Source organism: Ostrinia furnacalis, unplaced genomic scaffold (assembly GCF_004193835.3).
Source record: "Ostrinia furnacalis isolate ACB-3 unplaced genomic scaffold, ASM419383v2 OfSCF6657, whole genome shotgun sequence".
NCBI classification, from domain to species: Eukaryota; Metazoa; Arthropoda; class Insecta; order Lepidoptera; family Crambidae; genus Ostrinia; species Ostrinia furnacalis.
The window spans coordinates 1,061,587-1,085,253 of NW_021136896.1; the positions used below are offsets into that span (position 1 = coordinate 1,061,587).

The 23,667-nt window shown below is 36.4% G+C and overlaps 1 protein-coding gene across 1 annotated transcript; it reads left to right on the top strand.

The window, feature by feature from the left end:
• The first annotated feature begins 370 nt into the window (after nucleotides 1–370).
• Nucleotides 371–23,116, top strand: LOC114362639 (putative phosphatidate phosphatase). Its single transcript, XM_028318112.1, has 6 exons — nucleotides 371–482; nucleotides 14,269–14,420; nucleotides 16,369–16,560; nucleotides 17,203–17,370; nucleotides 19,969–20,145; nucleotides 22,427–23,116. Exons 1-6 carry the CDS (start codon nucleotides 413–415, stop codon nucleotides 22,532–22,534), a joined length of 867 nt encoding a protein of 288 aa, XP_028173913.1. The 5' UTR covers nucleotides 371–412; the 3' UTR covers nucleotides 22,535–23,116.
• The last annotated feature ends 551 nt before the right edge of the window (nucleotides 23,117–23,667 follow it).

Below are 23,667 nucleotides of genomic sequence, written 5' to 3' on the forward strand. Positions count from 1 at the left end.
ATAAAGGTAGCAGGAAGGCGCTGGATGTAGACGCAAAATGTAAAAGAAATAAGAGCGAAGTAAAAGTAAGTCAATGTGTGTAGGTAAGTAAATTAGACAATGTTCTTTCCCGAGGTAAGGGATACAAAAATATCAATAAACAAAAGACAAATAACCTTGATAACTTTCGGACTCATCAATATCCGTTAATTACCCATTGTCATCTCATCCACAAGCAACACCGAAACTAATCTACGAATTAAATTCCAAATCACGTGTCATCCATCTTGCCTTTTGCCTTCTCCATTCCATACCACATCCATGTCGTCTCTCGATTACAATCCGTACAAAAGGCAGAGTACGACAGGAGATTACATCAGAGCATCGCCGACGCTCTTGCTGTGCACACGAACAAACAAACAAACTAACAAACATGTCGAAAGACGAAATCTCCATACACATCCTGAGAAAAGTAGTCGTGGATGGACTCCTCATTTTTACCTGTAAGTATCGGATTTACCGTAAGTTTTTTAAAATCTTAATTAATTTAATTAACAGTGATTAGCTTTAGGTAATTCGAAGACATATTTGCTTCCGTATTTTGTTATCTAAAACGGAAGTCTGGGACTTCAGGATTGATTAATTGATTTAAATAATATTTTGTAACGTTATCTTTGCAGGAGATATAGTTTTAAATCCCTAAAACTAAGAATATTTATGATTTTGAAAAATAGTTTGCGACAGTTTTTTTTTATTGTGATAACACATTTTTTTATAAGTGGAGCACACGTCTATGTATTTTTTTCATACATTAAAAAAATATTTTTTGAGTCACCATGCAAAAGTAAAAATATAAACAATGCATTTTTAAACCTAGTAAAAGTGAAGAACGACATTTATACAAAGATTTATACAGCAAACAATGTTGCAAACATTGCCTTTATTTATTGTTTGTAGTAATTTGTAATTGCATTCTGGAGTATATTTACACATTACATGAAACCAAAGTAATGCAAAATACAGGATGTTTTTAAAAAGTGTGTCAAGCTGAAATTCAGATTAAGAGCGTCATCAAATTACAACAATAATAAAAATATATTTATTTGCATAAAACAGGGTTACAATAAGTATTTTCTTTAGGTACATTTTTGAAGTGTCAGTGCATAATGTTCAGCCATTCATAATCTTCAATCATACCCTGCCCAGTTCATATCCTATTTATAGCCTGACCAGGAACATAAAAACCCTCGCCATGTTGCGGAAAACTAATGGTACTAATTTCTTTTAATGGCAACAGTAACTGAAAACTTCATTGACATGTCACCTTGCATGTCAGTCTATTGCTGTCAAAGTGTAAACAAACTTTATTTTAAATGTGCGCAATTGGTTTTATGAATTAAATTGCTAAAATATTTTTATAGTCGTGAAAGAAAAGTGGTTCACAATGTGTTAAAGTATTTGTCGAAGAGAAATACTAAGGGTTCGGACAATATTTTCATTGAATAATGTTTCCGACAAAGGTTGTCAAATTGACTGACATGTTTATCGTATAGTACAGTCCACTATGAAAATTAGCTGTGGTTTGTTTCAACTACCTATTTTAAAAATTTTGTCACTTTCTAAGTGTTGAATTTTATGGGATTGGGAAAGAAGTACCGAGTTTGAAGCGTTCATGAGCAGACATTGCAGTTGAATATTCAAGTTCTGAATTTGATTATTGATGAATAATAAAATAAATCTACTAGCTCGATTGATGGTTTCATTTAATTTATTTAAATCAGGTTACCTATAATAATATTTTTTCGTTAATTTATGAAAATATCAAATTAGCCCGTAATCCTGAATCCTGATACATAAAGTTAGCCTATTAATTTAACACAGGTACGACTGTACTCAGTGTTGCACTATCAAATGCAATTGAAGCGCCTCTATGCCAGGGTTTTTATGTTCCTGGTCAGGCTATAAGTGTTATTTTTTTAAGTTCTCGAGTTCTGCTCTTTTGTGATTCAATCATACTACTAAGTACGTTATATGTATATAAACATATTTTGTACTGTTACTAAGTAAATACTAAATTTTTTTGAAAGTTTTCGACTTATGCTCTTTTTGCTTTTTTGTGGTTTCCACCTCTAGGTGTACTCCTTTGGTTCATTTGACTATTTATAGTACACGTCCTTTTTAAGTCATTGAGCTACTTCTTTGCATCAATTAGAAGGTGAAAATTGCTTGTGTGTGACAGACGAACAAACTAACCGTTGAGTTCCGTTTTCTAGAAAGTTTTAAGTCATCAATAAAATCTAGGTATATTTTTTACGTCTGCCTAAAGACTGGTCTAACTGCTAGAAATATTACATCATTATTTTAATGTACAGTCAGCGGCAAATATTTCGTGACACCCAAAGTGACAAAAAAGTTGTCAACACCACCTTATTGTACTTGTTACTTGGAAGTAACAAAGACGTGTTGCGAACTATTGGCTACTTTGGGCGTAACGAACTACTTCACGCTGACTGTACACAAGTCCTTGATAATATTTAAAATTGCGTTTCTGTATAAACAGCTTTTTTTGTAAATCTACTGGCTTAATAAATTCCTAGCCATATTCAGGTTATGCTAGTTCAATTGAAATAATATTTTAGAAGGCTAACGACCATAACGTGGCAAACCGGGTCTGACATAGATGTATGTGATAAAATATTATGCACGTGCCGAGACCTAGCTCCAAACCTAGCTCTACTTAAGTTAATGTCTAGAATTTTGTCTATACTTCATCTATACGAGTAATAATAATAAAATTCATAGTCAAAGACTCAGTTTTACAGTCACTGTTTCATAAGAAACGTTTATGTATTTTCGTTACGGTAATTTTTGTTCAGTAATTACTGTAGAGTAACTTCTGATTCATAACTTTACACTGCATACATAACTGAATCTGACAAATACAATCGATTTGATCATCAATTGATCAAATAGATTGTAATTGTCTGATTTCTTAAGGCTGATTTACACGTATTAATTTGTTAATTAAGTAAGGAAATTTTAATTTAATTTTAAGTGATCAAATTGCATGTAATCAGGACTTGGTACTAAATTCTGTGACATGCAATTAATCACTTAAAATTAAGTTAAAAAGTTACCTACCTTACTTGACTACCTTAATACGTGTAAATCAGCCTTTACTCTGAAAAACAAACTGAAATTTACCAAATCTCATGAAACTTAGTCTGAGTTGCGCCATCTTATTTTAACTTTGACAAACGTCAGAAATCTGTCAAACTTCATACAAAAAGCACCGGTTATTGTTATAGTCACAGTTAAAATAAACTGGTGCTGCACCACTTTTTCTAGCTTTCTAGCTACAATGACTAAGGCTGAGTTGCACCGTGCAACTCAGCCTTAGTCATTGTAGCTAGAAAACGTTAGAAAAGAGATGCATTGACTTTCCACTTAGGTACAAATAATTTAATAGACCGTATAAATATTATAATTACAAACAACGGTGCAAATAATTTTATTATACAAATCATCATCTTGCGTTAATATGTACAGTCAACATCAAAAGTGGCACATGTTGACTTACGTCTGTCTGTAAAGTAACTTCCACAAACTGTCACAATAGGTCTGTGTATGTTTTCATGACAACTGTACCTCATCTTGTTTGTGTCTAAATATAATTTTATTTGCCGTATCTAATTGTAGGCCGCGGTATACTATTGTCACAAATACCTACTTGAGTACAAACATGTGTATTATGTCACTTCACTACAGGCTTACTTACACCCGTATTCACAAACAATATGAGGTCTCACAGTGCGCGTGGAGGCACAGGGTCCCAAAAACCTATTCATAGACAATAAGCTTATGTGAGTGGCGGAGTGACACACAACAACCAATCACAGAACTCTATTCAACGCTGTGCGTTCGACTTCGCATAGCGTTGCTGCTTCCCTTAAGCAAGCATCGTTTGTGAATAAGCTTCTAGTTTGTATACACATATTATATGAGCCCGTACGTATAGTAATAAGTAGAATTTTTTTTTATATGCAGTTATTTTATATCTGAACTACTTATATTTGTAAACCTACCAATACCCCAGGGCTGGACCGTGAGTTTAGGGGGCCCTGGGCTAACTACTTAGGGGCCAACTTAATTACTTAAAGTATAAAAAAAATAAGACAATAAAATATTGGATTTGATTTAACTGGGGGCCTTTGAATCCACGGGGCCCTGGGCTGAAGCCCAAAAAGCCATATGGTAGGTCTGGCCCTGCACTACCCCCCACCAGAAACCAGCCAGTAGAAATGACCATAAACAAACGTGAATCCAAGTGCCAATTGAGCCAACAAATAGGTCCGTGCATTACACATTATCCACCTTTTATCCGTAATAGGCTCAATTCAAGATGTCTACCTCATTTCCGGCCGTTTCAATTGCCTTGGGATAGATAATAAACAGCTGACAAAATAACATAGCATGGAGTTTATTTGAGATGACAATTGAAGATCGATGGTACAGTCAGCGTTATGTAGTTCGTGACACCACCCAAAGTAGCCAAAAAGTTCGCAACACGTCTTTGTTACAATGAGGGCTATCGTTTTTATACTTAACAGTTGGCACCCCTGGCGATTGACAGGACCTTACTCTACAGTGGCGCCATCTTGATGAGTGCAAATGCGATGGTCCTCTTACCACTTTAGCGCTCACCAGTTGGTGCCACTGTCTTCGCTACTAGCAAGTGACAGGACCTTACTCTACAGTGGCGCTAACTGGTGAGCGCTAAAACGATAGCCCTCATTGGAATAAATGTATAAAAATCTCATTGTGCCATGTGATAAGATAGTGCCAGGTTTAATTAGCTACGTCTAACATATTAGCCATATCATAGTATAGTGCTAGGTTCTGTTAGCTGCACCTAACATATTAGCCGTATGATAGGATAGTGCCAAGTTTTGTTAGCTGCGCCTAACATAATAGATAATAGCCATATCATAGGATAGTGCCAGGTTAAGGATAGTGGCAACTTATGAAGAGTAGGTAGGAGATGTAATCGACAATATCCACACAGGCTCTGAACACTGACACTTCGCTTGCAGTGTTATGGTGCAATTCACAGCATATGAGTAGTGCACGGTGGCGATTCAGTTAACACACGATCTGGTTTCTACGGGCTAAACTATAGGCAGAGTAGATTGGCTGAAGAAAACAAAGATCCTTATCTCCTCTACTCTTTTCTACTATGGAGAGGAGGGGGCGGGGCATAGTTACCTGTCCGGCTCGGGTATTATAATGTTTATCTTGATGATTTGTTTAGTTCCGTACTGATGGACGCTGACTGGATTTCTTATGCACACACCGTATGTTTGTAATCTATTAAATTCATCAATCTAGTAGGGCATGTACCACATTACAAAACGTTGAAGGAGTCTCCGTGACAAGTGATACAGGCCAGTAATGTGCAAGTTATGATGTGCAGTGTGCACGTAATTCGATATAAATGTTATCCGTAACATATTATGCTGTGTGCAGAGCAACCATCGGTGGCCAACCATCGTGATAGGTATTCGGTTGAGGAAAACGTTACACATTCCGCTAACTGACCTGCAACTGAGAGGTTATCGGAATGGCCTCGAAGAGATGTGCCGCTGAGAAAGTTCTCGTTCCCGGCAATATTCCCAGTGAGAATATTCTCGAGAACCGAGAACGCTCCCGGGAATATTCTCAGTGTTCTCGACAAAATACATTTAGTTTTAATTTTAATTTTGTTGTTTATATTATGTGATATTATTTGTAATGTTTCGATGTTTTATTAACTGGGCGTCGTTAAGCGTGGGCGTAAGACTAGTCGTTATAAACAAGGCCAGTGAGATATTACTGTCTTGCTCACTCTTTTCGTGGCGAACGCGTACCGCGGCTTTAGGACTCAGCTACGGTATTTGAACATCAGTGTGCCTCTGAGTTTTAAGGCCCTTGCCACCCTGGCGGATTGCAAGCGGATTCAAAGTGGATTTAAAGCGGAGTGGGCAACGCGACGGAGAAGCCGCGTGAAAATATCGTAAAGCTTCCCAAAGGCTGCCCAGCCGAGCTGGATTCGATGATTGACTTTTTTTTTTGAAGTTGGACCTATCTAACTGGACTGTTTGTCCGGGTATACAAATTATTGTCAACAACCTCGAGTGTAGAGTCTCTGAACTTATAGAGGAGTGGGTGCAACACGGTCTTTAGACATGATTTTTAAATCTTGTCCATGTTCATTTTGAGACCCACTTGTTGAGAGACTCTGTTGAGGCCATCGAGCATTGTGCCTAGATCTTCCACGATCTCAGCCATGACTACGATATAAAAAATAAAAAAAAAATGTTTATTTCTGTAAATCATTTACACTAAAGTTACCGGGGTCACCCAGAAAGTAATCGTAAGATACTTGTGTTGGGAGTACCTCGCACTTCCACCTTAGTTACGAATTATTAGATTTACGTATCGTCTGAGGTCTGGGTGATGTACTCACCGTTGATATTTATGCTAAATCCACTCCAGCCTAGAAGCTTGAAAACATCTTCCAGGGCGGTGGTGATGACGTCTCGTTGTTTTAATGTATCAATAGTCAATTTGATAATTGAAGAGACTGAAGCACTGCCCATGTTTCAAACGAATCGAAGGCTTTCTCATAGTTCACAAACGCAAAGTGGCTGATTATACTCCTTGATCTTCCGTATAATCTGCCGTTGCGTATATTATTATGGTATATGGTAGTTACTAAAGCCTTTTCGGAAACTGGCTTGTTCGGGAGGCTGAAAGTTGTCGAGCCTGCTAGCGTGACAATTCGTAATGACTATCGAAAACAGCTTGTAGACATGGTCCAGAAGCGAAATGGGTCTATAATTCTTCAACAAGGTTTTGTCACCTTTTTTGAAGAGGAGTACCTATTACCATTCTTCTAAATGTCGGATCAATCTAGCTAGCACTTATTTTCTATAAAAATGTGTCAAATGATCCGTCAGACAGGCTATCCACAACTTATCCAGAAGTGGCGAAACAAGCCCTTACTAAGCGATTGTGAAATATGCCCATAATCTATCTATAATATAAAAATGAATCGCAAAATGTGTTGGTAAGCGCATAACTCAACAACGCCTGGACCAATTTTACCAATTCTTTTTTTAAAATGTTTGTTGAAGTCCAAGGATGGTTTTTACAGCGAGAAAAGTTTGAATAATTTCCAGGTAAACCCTAAAAAACTCGAAACTTCACCCCTAAGGGTAAAACGGGGTCCACGCGTACGAAGTCGCGGGCGGCCGCTAGTGTCAAATAAGAATAGTTAAAAAAAACGAATAACACGCTTTTAATTACTAACAGCACTAAAAAGCCAAAAGTCATCAGGACCCTGGACATCATCTAGCATTAAAGTGCTCGAAAAGACAAATCCAACGAACACAAACTCGATGAATTTCCGCCGTTTCGTTTAGGAGTTCCTATGGCTACCTCCTGACTCCATCATTAGGACCCTGAACATTATCTAGCACTTAAAGATCTCGAAAAGACATCCAATGAACCCAAACTCGATGTGATTCCGCCGTTTCGTTTAGGAGTTCTTTTGGCCACCTTCCAGTCCCATCATCAGACCAGCTGGTACCACAATATTGTATTGTCATTTCTAATCTACATATAATCGCCAAGTTTCATGATGATACAATACTTAGAAGTGCGTGTAGTTCAGATTCTAAGATTCCATTACATAGTTAGTTACATACACGACGACCTAATAAGAGCGTGTTAAAAACGTAAAAATGGACAGTTACATCATTTAATTACGTGTAAAAAGAAACTGTCAACTTACATATCATTAAAACGACATTTCACGACGAAAAAAATAAAATATAATAAAGGTGCAGTTGCCAAGAATATTGCCGAGAAAGTTCCAGAGAATATTCTCGGGAACACAGAATATAGCCTTTCACTGCAAATAGAGTGTATTGTTTAATATACACTTATCTGTTGACTTAATTTAATACTATTTTACTTAACACGTTGAGTGCGAAACCAGGTCTATAGACCTTGTGTACGTCTCGCTTACCGTGCGGCTAAGAAAATTATAGTCTTTCTTGTCGTGCGAAAGGCATAACTTCAATTGGGTCCGGTGGAGGAAAGTGATGAATATATATCTATGATGTATTTTTAAAATAGAATCCAATGATGTACCTACCTTAATACCAGGTTTTTAAACCTGGTACCGCACGGAAGTAATAAAATGTCTTCACAATGCGAAACCAGGTCGAAGCACCTTGTACCCTGCGCACCTGGTACCGCACCCCACGCTAGCTTCGTGCAGTCAGTGTTGCCTCGCATTCGTAAGAAACGCACATGTCGACATGGCGTCAAGAGAAACAAACAAAATCAAAACTGCAAATTGATTATAATTTAATTTGCTACACCATTTATTGCTAATTTAAATAATGTTTTTTGTGACAAACATTTAAAGTTGTAACTAAATGTTATTAAATAATATATTTTCTTTAAATATAGCTTATTTAAGTATTTATGCACGTATGTCCTATTTGTAAAATATTTAGACTAAATTATTAAAACATCTTTGTTTGTAACTTTTTTAAATTTTTAATAAAACTTAATTTAAACTATCGATATTTGTATTTCACATCCCTAGAATACCCACCAGACTTCCCTACTTCAGTGCGGCACAGGGTGCATAAGCCTTGTATTTTGAATATAGCTATAATTTTTATACTAAACAAGTTATTCACGAACGCCTTCAGGTGTATGTCAATAAATGCATTATTATTAATATTCAAAGAAAAAAAACACAATATCTATTAACATGAAGCCAAAAATAAAATTAATATATCTTAAATATTACAAGGTCTTTAAGCCTTGTGCCGCCACAATGTAAGTTTTAATACCAGGTTTACTGACCTTGTACCGAAGGAATGGAAAGTATAAGAAAGTTACTGCCGCAGCAAAGGTGTTAAGAAAGTTTGTTTATTTCCATTTGATAAACATGATTCTCAACCTTTCTCACTTAGGAGAACGCTCCCGAGAATATTCTCAGTTGAGGGAGCGTTCTCGGGAACGGCACATCAATACCTCGAATGCACCCAGTGTTTTTCAACCTTTTTCATGACGCCACCCCCCTGGTATGAAAAAATATTTCGCGACCCCCCGACCGCTCGCTTTTTTTTTCATGCATTTTATAAAGTTAAAAAGATGTTGTAGGTACCAAATATATTTCAATCCATACAACATTTATGCATTTGTATAGATTTCGGATAAATCTATCATTATAACTTTACTGATTCTTTTACTGAGGTAGTTTTTACGACCTCTCGCGACCCCCCTACAGAGGCTTGGCGACCCCCCAGGGAGTCGCGACCCACAGGTTGAAAAACACTGCTAGTGTGTCGAGTTTTGATGACGCAATAACGCGTTTCAGCTTGAAACGGATGAGTCATTATTATACATCCTATTAGTATAGCGGTACACGGCGATATTGCAATGAATGGTCCAGTTCCTCACAAACATTCGTGCAGTTATCACGTATCAGTTGCTATTTTCTTCAACTACGTTGATCATGGATGGTTTACAAGACTCATCGCGGGAGCAAAATGATGGCAAGAAGCAGCAGCGGCCCGATGAAGACAGTTATTGGAAAGGGATGGAGCGTGAGCGAGATGAGCTTCGCCGACAAATGGACAAAGTGCAGAAATATGTTGCTGGGTGTCGCACACAGCAAAAAAGAGCTGAGGAACAATCCGAGGCAGCCCAGCGACATGTCGAAGAAGCTCGGAAGGGAGCCCAGTGGGCTCAAGCAGCGGCGGTGATAGCTGTGACGGCCGCAGTCGCGAGAACGTTCTTCAAATAATAAGTGTTGGACTTCCTTCACCGTTCCAATCCGCAAATGTTCGCAATTTTCAGTGTTCCCTCTAATTTCATGTTATAGTGTATAAAAGTCTCATTGTACGATATGATGGGATAGTGCCAGGTTTTGTTAGCTTTTGCCCGCGAATTCTTCCATGTAAATTAGTACATTTTAATAAAAGTAGGTACCTCAAACAAATTATAACCTATGTATTCGGTGCTGTTGATCAAAATCCGTCGTGTTGTTTTTGCATAAGTTAGAGTATTTTAATTTTATTTTCTGTATTTGGAATACATACAGCTTACATTTAGGTAATATAAACTAACAATCACCGGGTGAATTTCACCTATCCTTCCTCTAATTTTGTGTTTGTCATTTATCGCTATAGGTAGGTAGGTAGATAGGTAAGAGAAAGTAGGTTTGAAACTAACCTCTGATTCTCTGTGAAAATATCATGTATTTAATTAAATAGTTCATAAACAGATTCACATGTATTTTGTTTGAAATGTACTTTCCAAATACTTAAACCGTTACTCATGGTTTGACTAGCTAGATGTTATAGCCCGACCCGGAACATAAAAACCCTCGCCATGTTGCGGAAAACTAATGGTACTAATTTCTTTTAATGGCAACAGTAACTGAAAACTTCATTGACATGTCACCTTGCATGTCAGTCTATTGCTGTCAAAGTGTAAACAAACTTTATTTTAAATGTGCGCAATTGATTTTGTGAATTAAATTGCTAAAATCTTTTTCTTAGTCGTGAAAGAAAAGTGGTTCACAATGTGTTAAAGTATTTGTCGAAGAGAAAGACTAAGGGTTCGAACAATATTTTCATTGAATAAGGTTGTGAAATTGACTGACATGTTTATCGTATAGTACAGTCCACTATGAAAATTAGCTGTGGTTTGTTTCAACTACCTATTTTAAAAATTTTTGTCACTTTCTAAGTATTGAATTTTATGGAATTGGGAAAGAAGTACCGAGTTTGAAGCGTTCATGAGCAGACATTGCAGTTGAATATTCAAGTTCTGAATTTTATTATTGATGAATAATAAAATAAATCCTACTAGCTCGATTGATGGTTTCATTTAATTCATTTAAACCAGGTTACCTATAATATTATTTTTTCGTTAATTTATGAAAATATCAAATTAGCCCGTAATCTTGAATCCTGATACATAAAGTTAGCCTATTAATTTAACATAAGTACGACTGTACTCAGTGTTGCACAATCAAATGCAATCGACGCGCCTCTATGCCAGGGTTTTTATGTTCCTGGTCAGGCTATATGTACTTATTTACTTACAGCAGTGTGTATTCTGACTAAACGTGGGGTAATTCAAATGCATTTGTCGACAGTAGAAATTGTCTGTCAAATAATTTTTAGTAATCAATTTTGAACTGATTGTCTAGGTAATACAGTTGAAAATTGAATATCAAAGCCAGAAGATTCCTACTGTCATTCTGCCGATAGTAGATGTCAAATTTCCAATATCGCGTACGAAGACGGATAACTTTGTCAATATAGTGGTATAATAAGGGTCATAATTAGTGGATACCGACGATTTTCGCGCTGTCATCTCAACGACTGCCTACCCGTGTCCTTAGAGCAGTCGACAGGATAGAAAGCATAGAAATAACATGGTGATTGATAAACTAGGTGCAAATAAACATATTTTTTAAACACAGAATGCTTTTTGCTTAAATTTGAACATAAATTGACCATAATATAACCTATTACACTTATGTCTGGATTTGTAAGCGGAAATATGGATAGGTACTATCTAATTTTTGGACACGTGAAGTGGATGGAGTGTTTTGATAAACTGCATAAAAACTTTTAAATCTATAAATATTTAACGACTAAACTGCTTAGTCCAGTCAATAAAGCATTATAGATGGAAAACTGTAGAACACAATTTCTGACTTCAGGACTTTATTTAGACTAGTTAGGAGGTGAACATAGCAAAAGTCCCCGCCCTTAGCCCTTGAGCCGGCGGGGAGAGGGGGGTTTAAAGGTGCCACTTTTCGGTTTTTCGCTTAATCCTCGGAAACTATGCGTCCTAGTGACATGACAACTTTGAACCAAAAAAAGCATATTCAATTTGCTACAGGTGAGATAGACAAGTTTTTCTATAAATTGTATAGTTTTCGCGGCATCTGCTCTAGAAGGTCTGTAATATTGGAAATTTTATTTTTGTCTTACATGTTTCCATCAGGAGAAAATTGACTAAATCAACATTAAGCAATCATTCTAGACATGCGGGAGCATGTTAAGCCTAGTTCCAGGGAGGGGACTGCACCGTGCGTATATTTAGACGAACCACTTTGAGCCACTTTTGACTCCTCATCACTCAAAAACTACTGTGCATTAACACTTCAAATTTGGCTCATGTGTTGAGACTTGCAAGATATACATCAGTTTCAAATTTCATAAATATGCCTCAAACGGTTCTTTAGATATTGACGATCAAAAATCAACATGTCTGACCTATAGACCAAATTCTAACCACTTCCAGATGACCTCGAAGGTTCAAATTTGGCATCCAGAAAGGTAGTTATGTAAATACATAGGAACAAATGAAAAACCAGTAAATTTTAACATTTCACATGTGATAGATAGATTTTAGTGCTCTAAATATCGATTTTTGAACGTCAATACCTAAATAACCGTTTGAGGTATATTTATGAAATTTAAAGCTGATGTATATCTTGCAAGTCTCAATACATGAGCCAAATTTGAAGTGTTAATGAACAGCAGTTTTTGAATGATGAGGAGTCAAAAGTGGCTCTAATTGGTTCGTCTAAATATACGCACGGTGCAGTCCCCTCCCTGGAACTAGGCTGAACATGCTCCCGCATGTCTATAGTGTTTGCTCAATGTTGATTTCGTCGATTTTCTCCTGAAAGGAACATGTAAGACAACAATAAAATTTCCAATTTTACAGACCTTCTAGAGCAGATGCCGCAAAAACTATACAAGATATAGAAAAACTTGACGGTCTCACCTGTAGCAAATTGATTAAGCTTTTTTTGGTTCATAGTAGTCATGTCACTAGGACGCATAGTTTCCGAGGATTAAGCGAAAAACCGAAAAGTGGTACCTTTAAACCCCCCTCTCCCCGCCGGCTCAAGGGCTAAGGGCGGGGACTTTTGCTATGTTCACCACCTAACTAGGCTTAATAAAGTCCCGAGGTCAGAAATTGTGTTCCACGGATTTCTCTCTACACCGTCGTCAAGGCATTCATTGACTGGACTAGCTACTAACTGTGAATTACACAAACTACCCATTTTTAGTTCTGCCACTCACCGCTAGGGGCGGTGCTGTGCAATCTGCCATACATTTTGTATACGCACTTGATATAGTTCCAAAATACTGAACTGTCCTATCCATGACATTGACAGCGGGGCGCCACCGTCAATACGTGTCAACATGTCAAAAATCGGATCGCTGGTTCCGATTTTTGACATGTTGGAAACCATATAGTTGAACGATGGTAGCGCCCCCCTGTCATTGTGTTTGGTGGGACAGTTCAGCGTGTGTCATCTATAAGGTACTCATAGAAAGACAACTAAGACCTGCCCCCCTAGACAAAACGCACTTTTTGATCGAATCGAAAATCGAATCCGTCAAAACTCCATACAAAAAAGGGGCTTTTCGACCACTTTTCGACTGGTTTGCGATTATAATTTGCACTTTGTCTAGACCCACAGAACTGTATTCAACGTTGTGCGTTCGACTCCGCATAGAAAAGATAGTGAATAGGTACGGGCGTTAAAGTATGATGTGAGTTCCTGTGGTAGTAAAGTGGTGTAGGAACAGAGCTTTTATACCTACACGTCTAGATGTATTATACGTAACAAAAACACCCGCCCCTGTCACCTATTTTTTCTTTATTTTTTTTATCTCTGAAAATCATCATCATCATCATGATGATTTCATCATTTCAGCCATAGGACGTCCACTGCTGAACATAGGCCTACCCCAATGACTTCCACATCACGGGGTTGGTAGCGGCCTGCATCCAGCGCCTTCCTGCTACCTTTAATCGTCGTCGGTCCACCTCGTGGGTGGACGGGACGTCACACGCTGCGTTTTCCGGTACGCGGCCTCCATTCCAGAACCTTGCTGCCCCATCGGCCGTCGGTTCTGTGTACTATGTGCCCTGCCCACTGCCACTTCAGCTTGCTTATCCGTCGGGCTATGTCAGCGACTTTAGTTCGTTTACGGATCTCCTCATTTCCGATTCGATCTCGTAATGAAACACCGAGCATAGCCCTCTCCATAGCTCTGAAAATATCTGATGGGAATAGAAAATAATTTTGGCGTGTCCTGTCCTGGCTAGAAAAAGTTCACCGATATCTTCGTACTTTAACTCTTCTTAACAAATAAAACTCACAGATATATTTCTTTCCAGTGGTGATAGCGATCATCGCAACAGACCATCTATGGAACCCCTTCCAACGGGGTTTCTTCTGCGGAGATGAGACGTTGATGTACCCTTACAAAGAAGACACTGTCGATGTCTACATGCTGAAGATTGGCGGGATTGCTATACCTCTTTTGGCTGTGAGTATTAAAAAACTACCATTTGCTATATTGTGCTGTTCTTATCTATAAGCTTTAAAGTTAAATAAAAATTCGTTCATGTTTTCTTGAAGGATTAACAAACATCCATGCATCCTCACAAAAATTTTCGTTTATAATATTCCTATCATAATCACAGTCACAAAAGTTGAGAAAAGTTAATTTATTGTTCAAATTGATAAAAAATAATAATCTAACCAGGCCTGCTTCAGAGTGTGATATCAGTTAATGCAGTTGTGTCTTTCTCTTTGCCTTAATTCTGGGGATACGAATAATCAAAAATACGGACATCGTTATGGAATACAGTTTTTGTATGGAGTTATTTTATATCTAAACTACTTATATTTGGAAACCTACCAGCCAGTAGAAATGACCATAAACAAACGTGAATCCAAGTGCCAATTGAGCCAACAATTACGTTCGTGCATTACACATTATCCACCTTTTATCCGTAATAGGCTCAATTCAAGATGTCTACCTCATTTCCGGCCGTTTCAATTGCCTTGGGATAGATAAACAGCTGTACAAAATAACAAAGCATGGAGTTTATTTGAGATGACAATTGAAGATCGATGGTACAGTCAGCGTAATAGTTCTTGACACCCAAAGAAATCAATAAGTTCGCACGCAACACGTCTTTGTTACAATTGGAATAAGGTTGTGTTATCAACTTTTTGGTCACTAAGCTTTGGATGTCACGAACTATTTTTAGCCTAGGCGCAGACCACCGACTTTTAGTTGGCCGATAGTTGGGTCGGACTGTTAATCAGTATGGAGATGTATGAAAGTGCTCACATTATTCCGATTTGGTATCGGCCGATTCTTCATACAAAATTAAATTAGAATCGGGCCCAACAATCGGCTGACTTATTATTAAAGTCTGTTATCTGCGGCTAGGTTAATTACATCTTAAAATAAGTGAAGATTTGCAAAAAAAATACATTCTGATGTAATGTCGATTGTACATTGGTAAGGAAACGAATGTTTTCTAGATCTCGTCGTTGAAATAAATGTAGAAAATGTAAGTTTCTTTAATTAAGAACACACGTGTGAATGTACTAAAGATAATACAAAAGATACATCGTATAACAATAGAGATGAGTCCGTATCAGTGGAATTCGATAAAATGTCGCTACAATAGGCTGTTTTTAAATCAATGAATGGGAATGACATTGAGCGTAACAACGTCACATTTCAAAACAAATGCAAATCAATAGTATCTATTCCGTGACTGATAACTGCAATGATCTTATAATTGGACTGACTACAACATTTACTGCAATTTACCGAACCTTGACTAAGAAATTCTTCGCTCTAAGGATTTAAGGAAAAATAGATCTTACTAGTTAACTAAATGTTACTCGTCTTGACCTACAAAATATACTGGTTAATGATGAAAGTACAGGTGTTCATTTACATGTATTCAATATTTAAAGAGGACATAATAAAACATCATTTTCTGTTATTAAGATTTCCAAATTATGATTTGACACTTTACTTGAATAAAACAATTAAGGAAAAATATGTATACTTTAGTAGTTTATAAAAATTCCTCCATTATGATATGAGGATTTTTTTAAGTTAAGGAAGTTAGAAGTAATTTATCTTTTTCCTTCCCTAAATTTTGATTTTATCGACGCCTCATTGGACATTAATACCATTTCGTTGTTTAAATAGGTACTAATAATTTTATTACTACATCGATTGAAAATAACTACCTACCTATTTAATTCAAACTCTTAAGATCTGTGCAATTTTGTATCGGAACGACTAATATTTTCTAAATGACGTCTCTATACGTACCAGTTTTTAACCAATTCGTAAATAATAATATTTTTAACAATATCCATCCCTCTCTCTAATTTATTTTCTAAAGACAAGAACATAATATGCCATTCTAGTTCTTAATCATTTCTCTCTCTCTTTCTAGTTCTTGATCTGCGAATGGACACTCCTGCGGAAAGAGCAGTGCGAAGAGAGATGTCTCGGTGTCCCCATCCACCCTTGGATGCGGGGCTTCTACTGCGCCCTGGCTTCCTTCTTCCTCGGCCTCTGCTTCGTCGAGCTGGCCACTAATATCAGTAAGAGCACCATTGGGAGACTCAGGCCACATTTCTTTGATGTAAGTCCTACTTGTCTTATCAGCAGTTGTATGTTGTTTGTTACTTGTTATTGTTGTGGTGTGGTATTTAATTATAGTTTATCTGCTGTCTCGAACTCAACCAATTATAGTAGACTTAAAGAATGGGTGTTTGGAAGTACGAGTAGGTCATTCAACCATAGAAGATTAAGAGCTTTTCGATATTTATCGCTTAATGTTTTACCTAAACTATTAATTGAAAAGATTTTTTGTAAAACCTTAGTTATTAATTATACCTGCAACAAGATGGATAACCTAAGAATTGTCAATCTGGTTACGGGTCTTCATCATACTATTTTTATTAAGGTAGGTATAGCATTGCATATTAATTTGTTGTTACATAAGAATACTGTCATTGCCATTCGGATCGCAAATGGTGTCTAGCTCGTTCTTCTTTCTCCTCTCCCTTTATGCGCAAATTGTCAAATTCGCAAATGTCAAGTTTTCAAAATGTCAAGCTCACATGCCAGCTGCGCTGGTGAGATAAGCTGCACTTCTCTTTAACTTAAGACCACATTTCTCTGTGAATAACTAAATAATCTTTGAATCTCTATCTTGCTGTAGTTCCCTACCCAAACGTTGCAGCATCTAAATAACGTTATCTCCAATCTATTCCTCCTCCAGATCTGCCAACCTTCAGTGGACTGCAGCGCCCCCCAGTGGCAGAACCGGTACATCCTTCCGCACGAGTACACCTGCACCGGAGAGTTCACAAGCAGGTTCCGGAACATGCGTATGTCCTTCGTGAGCGGACACTCCTCGTGGGCGACTTATACTATGACGTATTTGGCGGTGAGTATCGTTTTGGAAGAAATCTATACTAATATCACAAATGCGAAAGTAACTCTGTCTGTCTGTCTGTCTTGCTTTCACGCCTAAACCACTGAACCGATTTTGATGTTTGGCATAGAGATAGTTTGAGTCCCAGGAAAGGATATATGATAGTTTTTATCCCGGTTTTTGAAACAGGGACGCGCGCCATAAAGTCTTTCTGTGACAGACAAAATTAAACGCGGGCGAAGCCGCGGGTAAGAAGCTAGTATTACATAAGCAAATCATAATTACTTAATTTACTGCGAAAGCGTGTAGGTCAAATCCTCCATTTAATTTGCCTCCTCTGGTAAATTAGAGAGGGTCGTGCTCCGTACTTCGAAATTCCGCCTCTGCGGTCTAGTAGTAAGACCACCTGCTTCAGACGCAGAGGTCCCGGGTTCGATTCCCAGTGCGGGCAGATTTTTCTGTTCGGTTTGGTTGGTGGTAGGGCTTGTTCTTAATCCGCCTGGCTAGCTACCACCATACCTAAGTCTGTCGCCATAACAACAATGTTAACAGCATTGCTGTGTTCCGGCAGTTAAGAGTAAGATAGCCAGTTCCTCCGTGGTTGAGGATTCCGGGTGAAGCTCGCTTCCACCTTCGGCCTGATCGTCACTTACCATTAGCTGAGATGCAGGCCAAGAGCATCCTCGTTGTGGATAAAAAAAATCCTAATTATGATCAGACTTCATCAGGTCATCATGACCTTCATCATCATGAAGATGATATTTTTAGTGCTACAGCATTAAAATATCTATCCAGTTCCAGGGTGCATTTTTCCAGTGTACATCTACAACACATTAGAGTGGTCTTTAATACATTTTGCATAGTTTGGAATGTGGTCGACTTGAAAAATTGTGTTTGCTCCTTGATAAAAATATTAAAACCTGTCTTTTAAGCACAAAAAATATGAATGTTTGGATCTTAAAACAGCAAAAACTAGTATTTAATGTAGGTATGGTAATAGATCCGGCTGGCTATCTAGAGTTTACATGCGATCTTTCCTGGTTTTAAATCAATTTTTAGAACTACGCAGCTTATTTATTTGGACTTCATTTAAACTCGCTAAGAAAAAAAAAACTAGATTTGATATTAACAAACATATTTGCTCGGGTTACTAAACGTATAAGATTTTTAGAGTTAATATTAAAAGAAAATGTATTTATAAATTATGAGGATCTACATTACTAGTAACTATTGTCTTGAAATAATATGTCATGTCGCCATACAATTCTTCAATGGGCAGATTATAGTGCATTGTTGGCTTGTCAACAAACGACACAAAATATCGATATTTGATGTATTGTTCACACAATTTTATATTGTTTATTGACAAGAACACGTGGATTTTCAGTAACTCTACCTTTACGGTTATGGTTTACGGAATGTAAATATTGTAATTACTGAAATAGTTTTTAAAATTATTCGTTTCGGCCTTGAACGGAACTTACGATGACTTATAACAAAATACACACGGTAATAAAATACATCCTTTAATATGTTCTACTTTACAGAGAGCCAGTTTATAAAGGACAGTTTTCCAAACCAAACAAGTTTTAAACCAAGGCCCAGTTTTTAGTTTCATAGTTAAAATAACTAATTGTTTTGCTACTAATAGTCTAGTCAAATTAGACATGAACCCTGCAATAATTCGCATACAGCTGAAAATTGGTACGAATGTTCGGAGCACCATTATGAATTAACTGTGAAAAGTCTCCATGGATCCGACAAGACGTTCTAAAAAAAATTCTATGTCAAAGTTAAAAAATACGGGTTTTTGAGATTTTCAGCCAAACGGTAAGTTTTATCACAAAAATATGTATGACAAGGTTTAAGACCATACAATTATCTATCAAAATTGTCTATACACTTTCTCCTAAGAGTCAGCGTTTCTGAGATTCGATGATCCGAAGAGTCAAAAAAGTGTTTTCTTCATAACGGTCTTACACATAAATATTAAATGGTTAAATATTAAAAAATGTAAACAAATATTTAAAAAATGTACTTAAAGTCAAGCTAACCATTGTTCGAAAAACTTCTTCTATAATTGGTTCTTCTTCTTCTTTTTTAATGATGTTGGCAATACACGTCGAGGTCGACTTGACAAAGATCAAGTAATGATTTAATGAAGGATGATAGATGATACCCCTTCCCACCCTTTGAGTCTCAGTAAAGTGGTGGTGCTTTACTGAGACCTCCTATGGACAACTTGAGAGAACCAGAAGAATCACGATGCACTGTTTTGCTTCACTACCCCACACTCACGCACGTTCACCAACACTCAATGGTTAATAATCCACCATTATTACACATTAATAGTCGCCCAGACACGAATTTGAGAAAATAAAACAAAACCGCTAACATGACGCTTCAGATTCCCGCCAAGAAGCCCCGACTATTGGTTATTTTAACTACTAATCAAAAACTGGGTCTTAGAAAACATTTTGCAGCTTCTGTCACCTATGTTAAAACGTTTTAGCAATGAAGCAAAAATACTTACTTTTGTATATTATCGTACTTTTTAATTAATAAAATATCTAACTCTACATATTAATGAAAGTTTTCATTTCCTTTCAGCTTTACCTAGAGAAGCGTATGATCTGGAATGGAACGAGGGTAGTCCGCCACACTCTCCAATTCGGAGCGCTCATGCTGTGCTGGTTCACGGTCCTATCCAGGATCTCAGACAACAGGCACCACTGGAGTGACGTGCTAGCTGGACTCTCCTTGGGTCTTGTTGGAGCTGTAGTTATGGTTAGTATTGGAACTGTTTAGATCTGAGATGGAATTGTGTAAAGCAATCGTAATCTTTTGACAGTTCATAACGTACGATAAAGTCAGTTAAACAAAGCGTTTGACAGAATAATGGTACGTTATGAACTGTCAAATGATTACGATTGCTTTATTACACAATTCCACCTCTGGTACTGGAACGTACAGGGTGGAATTTTGTAATGCCACCTGGAGGGAAAGTACTTTTAATACTGTAGATAGAAAACTTTACTCAAAGAAAACATTCCTTTATTTTTGAAAAGAAGTAGAACTGCATTCAGAGATATTTCCAAAAATTTCCTGCGACCATTACTAAATGATCCGGTCCGTAGTTGCGACTCGACAACTGTTTGTTTAGCCCTACCTACTGCTACCTAAAATCTTGGTAGTTCACTCTATCTTCAACCTCTAAGGGCCCACTTAAGCTTGCTGAATATACCTGCTGGAGTCATTTGCCTCGTCAGTCCTTTAATTATGATAGTTACGAGTAGAAAGAGCACTAGTTAGGTCTGATATCAATATTTCTAAAGCTGTACTGAAAATTGTTTATTTTTTTTTATTAAAACTTTAAACAATATTCAAGCTAACATAATTGGTTAAGTGATAACTTAATTATTATAGACTTTTAAGTAAATGACTTAATGACTTCCAAGTTAATTATCTCAGTTAAATTGAATTGAGATTGAAGTTTTAAGGTTGCGATGTTGTTTAGTGAAAATATGACGAGTAGTATCAGGTTGTTTACTTTACAAATAAATAATATAAACCTATTTACTGCAATTTCCTGCACTTGTCTTATCTTGAACTAAATAGTAGTCTTTATTACTCGTGTATTAAAATGTAATCTAGGTAAAACTCTACGTGCTAAATAAGCCCTAAATAAATAAGATATTTTGATATCCATAAAAACAAGAGCACGTGTAATTTTGCCAGTTCTGAAAAAAACGAGGAAAAATACGAGATTTCAAGTCATCCATACAAGGGAAAGTAACACTGTCTGTCTGTCACGCTTTCACGTCTAAAGCACTGAACTGATTTTGATTAAATTTGACATAGAGATAGTTTGAGTCCCGGGAAAGGACACAGGATAGTTTTTATCCCGGTTATTGAAACAGGGACGAGCGCGATAAAGTTTTTCTGCGAACCCGCGGGCAAAACTTGACTGTTTTACATTATGTTCTTCCTTGGACGCCTGTCTCTGGAGCTATGACTTGTATTTAATGACCATATTAATGATAATGTATTTTATTTTTGTATTTGATTTGACATGGTAATCCTAATTTATGACATGCAACTAAATGTAAATTAATTATATTATATGTATGTGTTTTGGACCTGTCTGTAAACATACATTTTCTGATAATAAATAAATAAATAAATAAATAAATAAAAAAGCTAGTGTAATATAAGTCATTGACATCATTGCTTAATCAGTAACATGTGTGGAGTGAATGGGTTAAAAAAAACCACATGGACGCCTAATTGATAAGAAAATAACTCGGTTGCCTACCCGACGAAGCAGATTATCTTTTTGTACCGAAATAACAACATAATAGGTCATTATTTCAATGCTATTTTATTTTTGTATAAGATAAAATGCTTATAAATGTATTTTTAGCTCTTACGTTACTCATACCAGTGGAACTTTTACTAATCGTAGCGATCTAGACCATTCTAGAATTTTACATGTGTCGTTATGTTAACAATTTTCAGAACATTTGTTAGCATAGTTTGCATGAAAGTTTTTTATTTATTACTAAGGTGTAAGATAAATAAATGTATTTGGACATTTTTCACAACACCAAAAATAATAAGCTAACTTATATTAAGTACTTTATTTTATTAAAACATAATACCTATAAATAAACATAGTAAACAGTCAGATTACAAAGATATGCATTCAAAGAATTGTGTTGTGCCTCTGACCGCTTTTTTGTATTGATCCCGCGACCTCTAGCACAGTTGCTAACGCCCGTATTCGCAAACATTCTATGAGGTCTCTCAGTGCGCGTGGACGCACAGAGTGACACACGAACAGAGCTCTATTCAACTGTGCGTTCGATTTGCTGCTTCACTTAAGCAAGAATCGTTTGTGAATACGGGCGTAAGTCCTTTACTAATTTATTTTAATTATTTTTGTGATTTATTAAGTAAGAATAGCATTGTTTTTGTTTTTATTTATTTAGGCCAACTTATTTTTACTTGTTTTTTTTAGAATTACTTAACTTAACTTGTTTTATTTATAATTCTTATTTCTTTACAGTGGGCCTGGGGCACAGACTTGATCCAGCCGAAGAAGAACCACAAACACACGGTGGTGCAGTATGACATCACTAACACAAACCTCCATCAAGAGACCTTAGCTGTATAGCTTGTGATAATAGCTTTAGTTAATCTATCTAGATATACGCAAATGTAAAATAATAGGTTATATTCTAACTCATTCGGCTACGTTTGTATTTTCAAAGATTAAAAAAAAGACAAAATAACATCAAATATTGGTTGGGGCAATCGACACGGCTATAGTAATTATTTGAAAAGGTTTTGTTGCCAAAGTTGCTTTTCATTTCGAAAGTTTCAAGGACCAGGGCCAGCAATAGCTCACAAAACGTGAATTTGAACCTGAATTTCAGGCCAAATCTTACAGTATTTGGCACCTAGTCCCATACTTAAGTAGTATAACTTAGACTTGACAATGAATAATGTTGCCGAAAAGCTTTTTTTATAAATAATTATAGAAAACATCCTTTCCAGCTTTCAGCCCTTCAAGACAATGCAAAATAAAAAAAAGCCGTTAAAACTGAAATCTCATTAAAAATAACTTAATTTTGTTCATCATTAATTAACATTAAAGAGAGCGCGTTTAATTTAACTATCAGTTCTAGTCGAGGAGAGCACGTTGCATCAACGTGTTTGATATTTATTTATAGAAATAGAATAAGAATAATATAAACATAATAATAAGCAGTATTTTGTATTTTTATTTCTCTTACTTTATATCTGCATGTTTCCATAATATATTTTTGTTGCAAAATAAGATAAAAAAAACAGCATAAAAATAAGATGCAGATAATTAAATTATTTCTCCAATGGATATACTCTTTCATCATAATTCAACATTTTTATGTATGATTATTTTGTTCTTTTGCTTGTCTTGTTTGAAAGATAGATGTTTGATTCATTTGATACTTTTTGCGTTGCAAAACAAGTAGAAAAGTATTAATATTTCTACATGTTCCTGTACATCTAAACCATTTTGAAGAACAAATGTCATAAAATCTCATCAAATTATTATAAAGGTAATAAATCAGTAAGTTTTTCAAATATATTTAAAAATATTACATATTTAAACTATATACATATTTCCAACTAACATTAACACCGAAATTTAGTAGTAGTTATTGTATAACTGGAACAATTATTCAGACTAGTGTTGCCGAACTATCGATAGTAAAACTATCGATAGTTTTCATTCGAAAAAGCCTTCTCCATCGATAGGCCTAT

Coding starts and splice junctions, on each gene's coding strand:
- LOC114362639 (XM_028318112.1), top strand. CDS start 413: ATGTCGAAAGACGAAATCTCCATACACATCCTGAGAAAAGTAGTCGTG. Junction 16,561..17,202: donor TCAGGCCACATTTCTTTGAT/GTAAGTCCTACT, acceptor TTCCTCCTCCAG/ATCTGCCAACCTTCAGTGGA. Junction 17,371..19,968: donor ATACTATGACGTATTTGGCG/GTGAGTATCGTT, acceptor ATTTCCTTTCAG/CTTTACCTAGAGAAGCGTAT.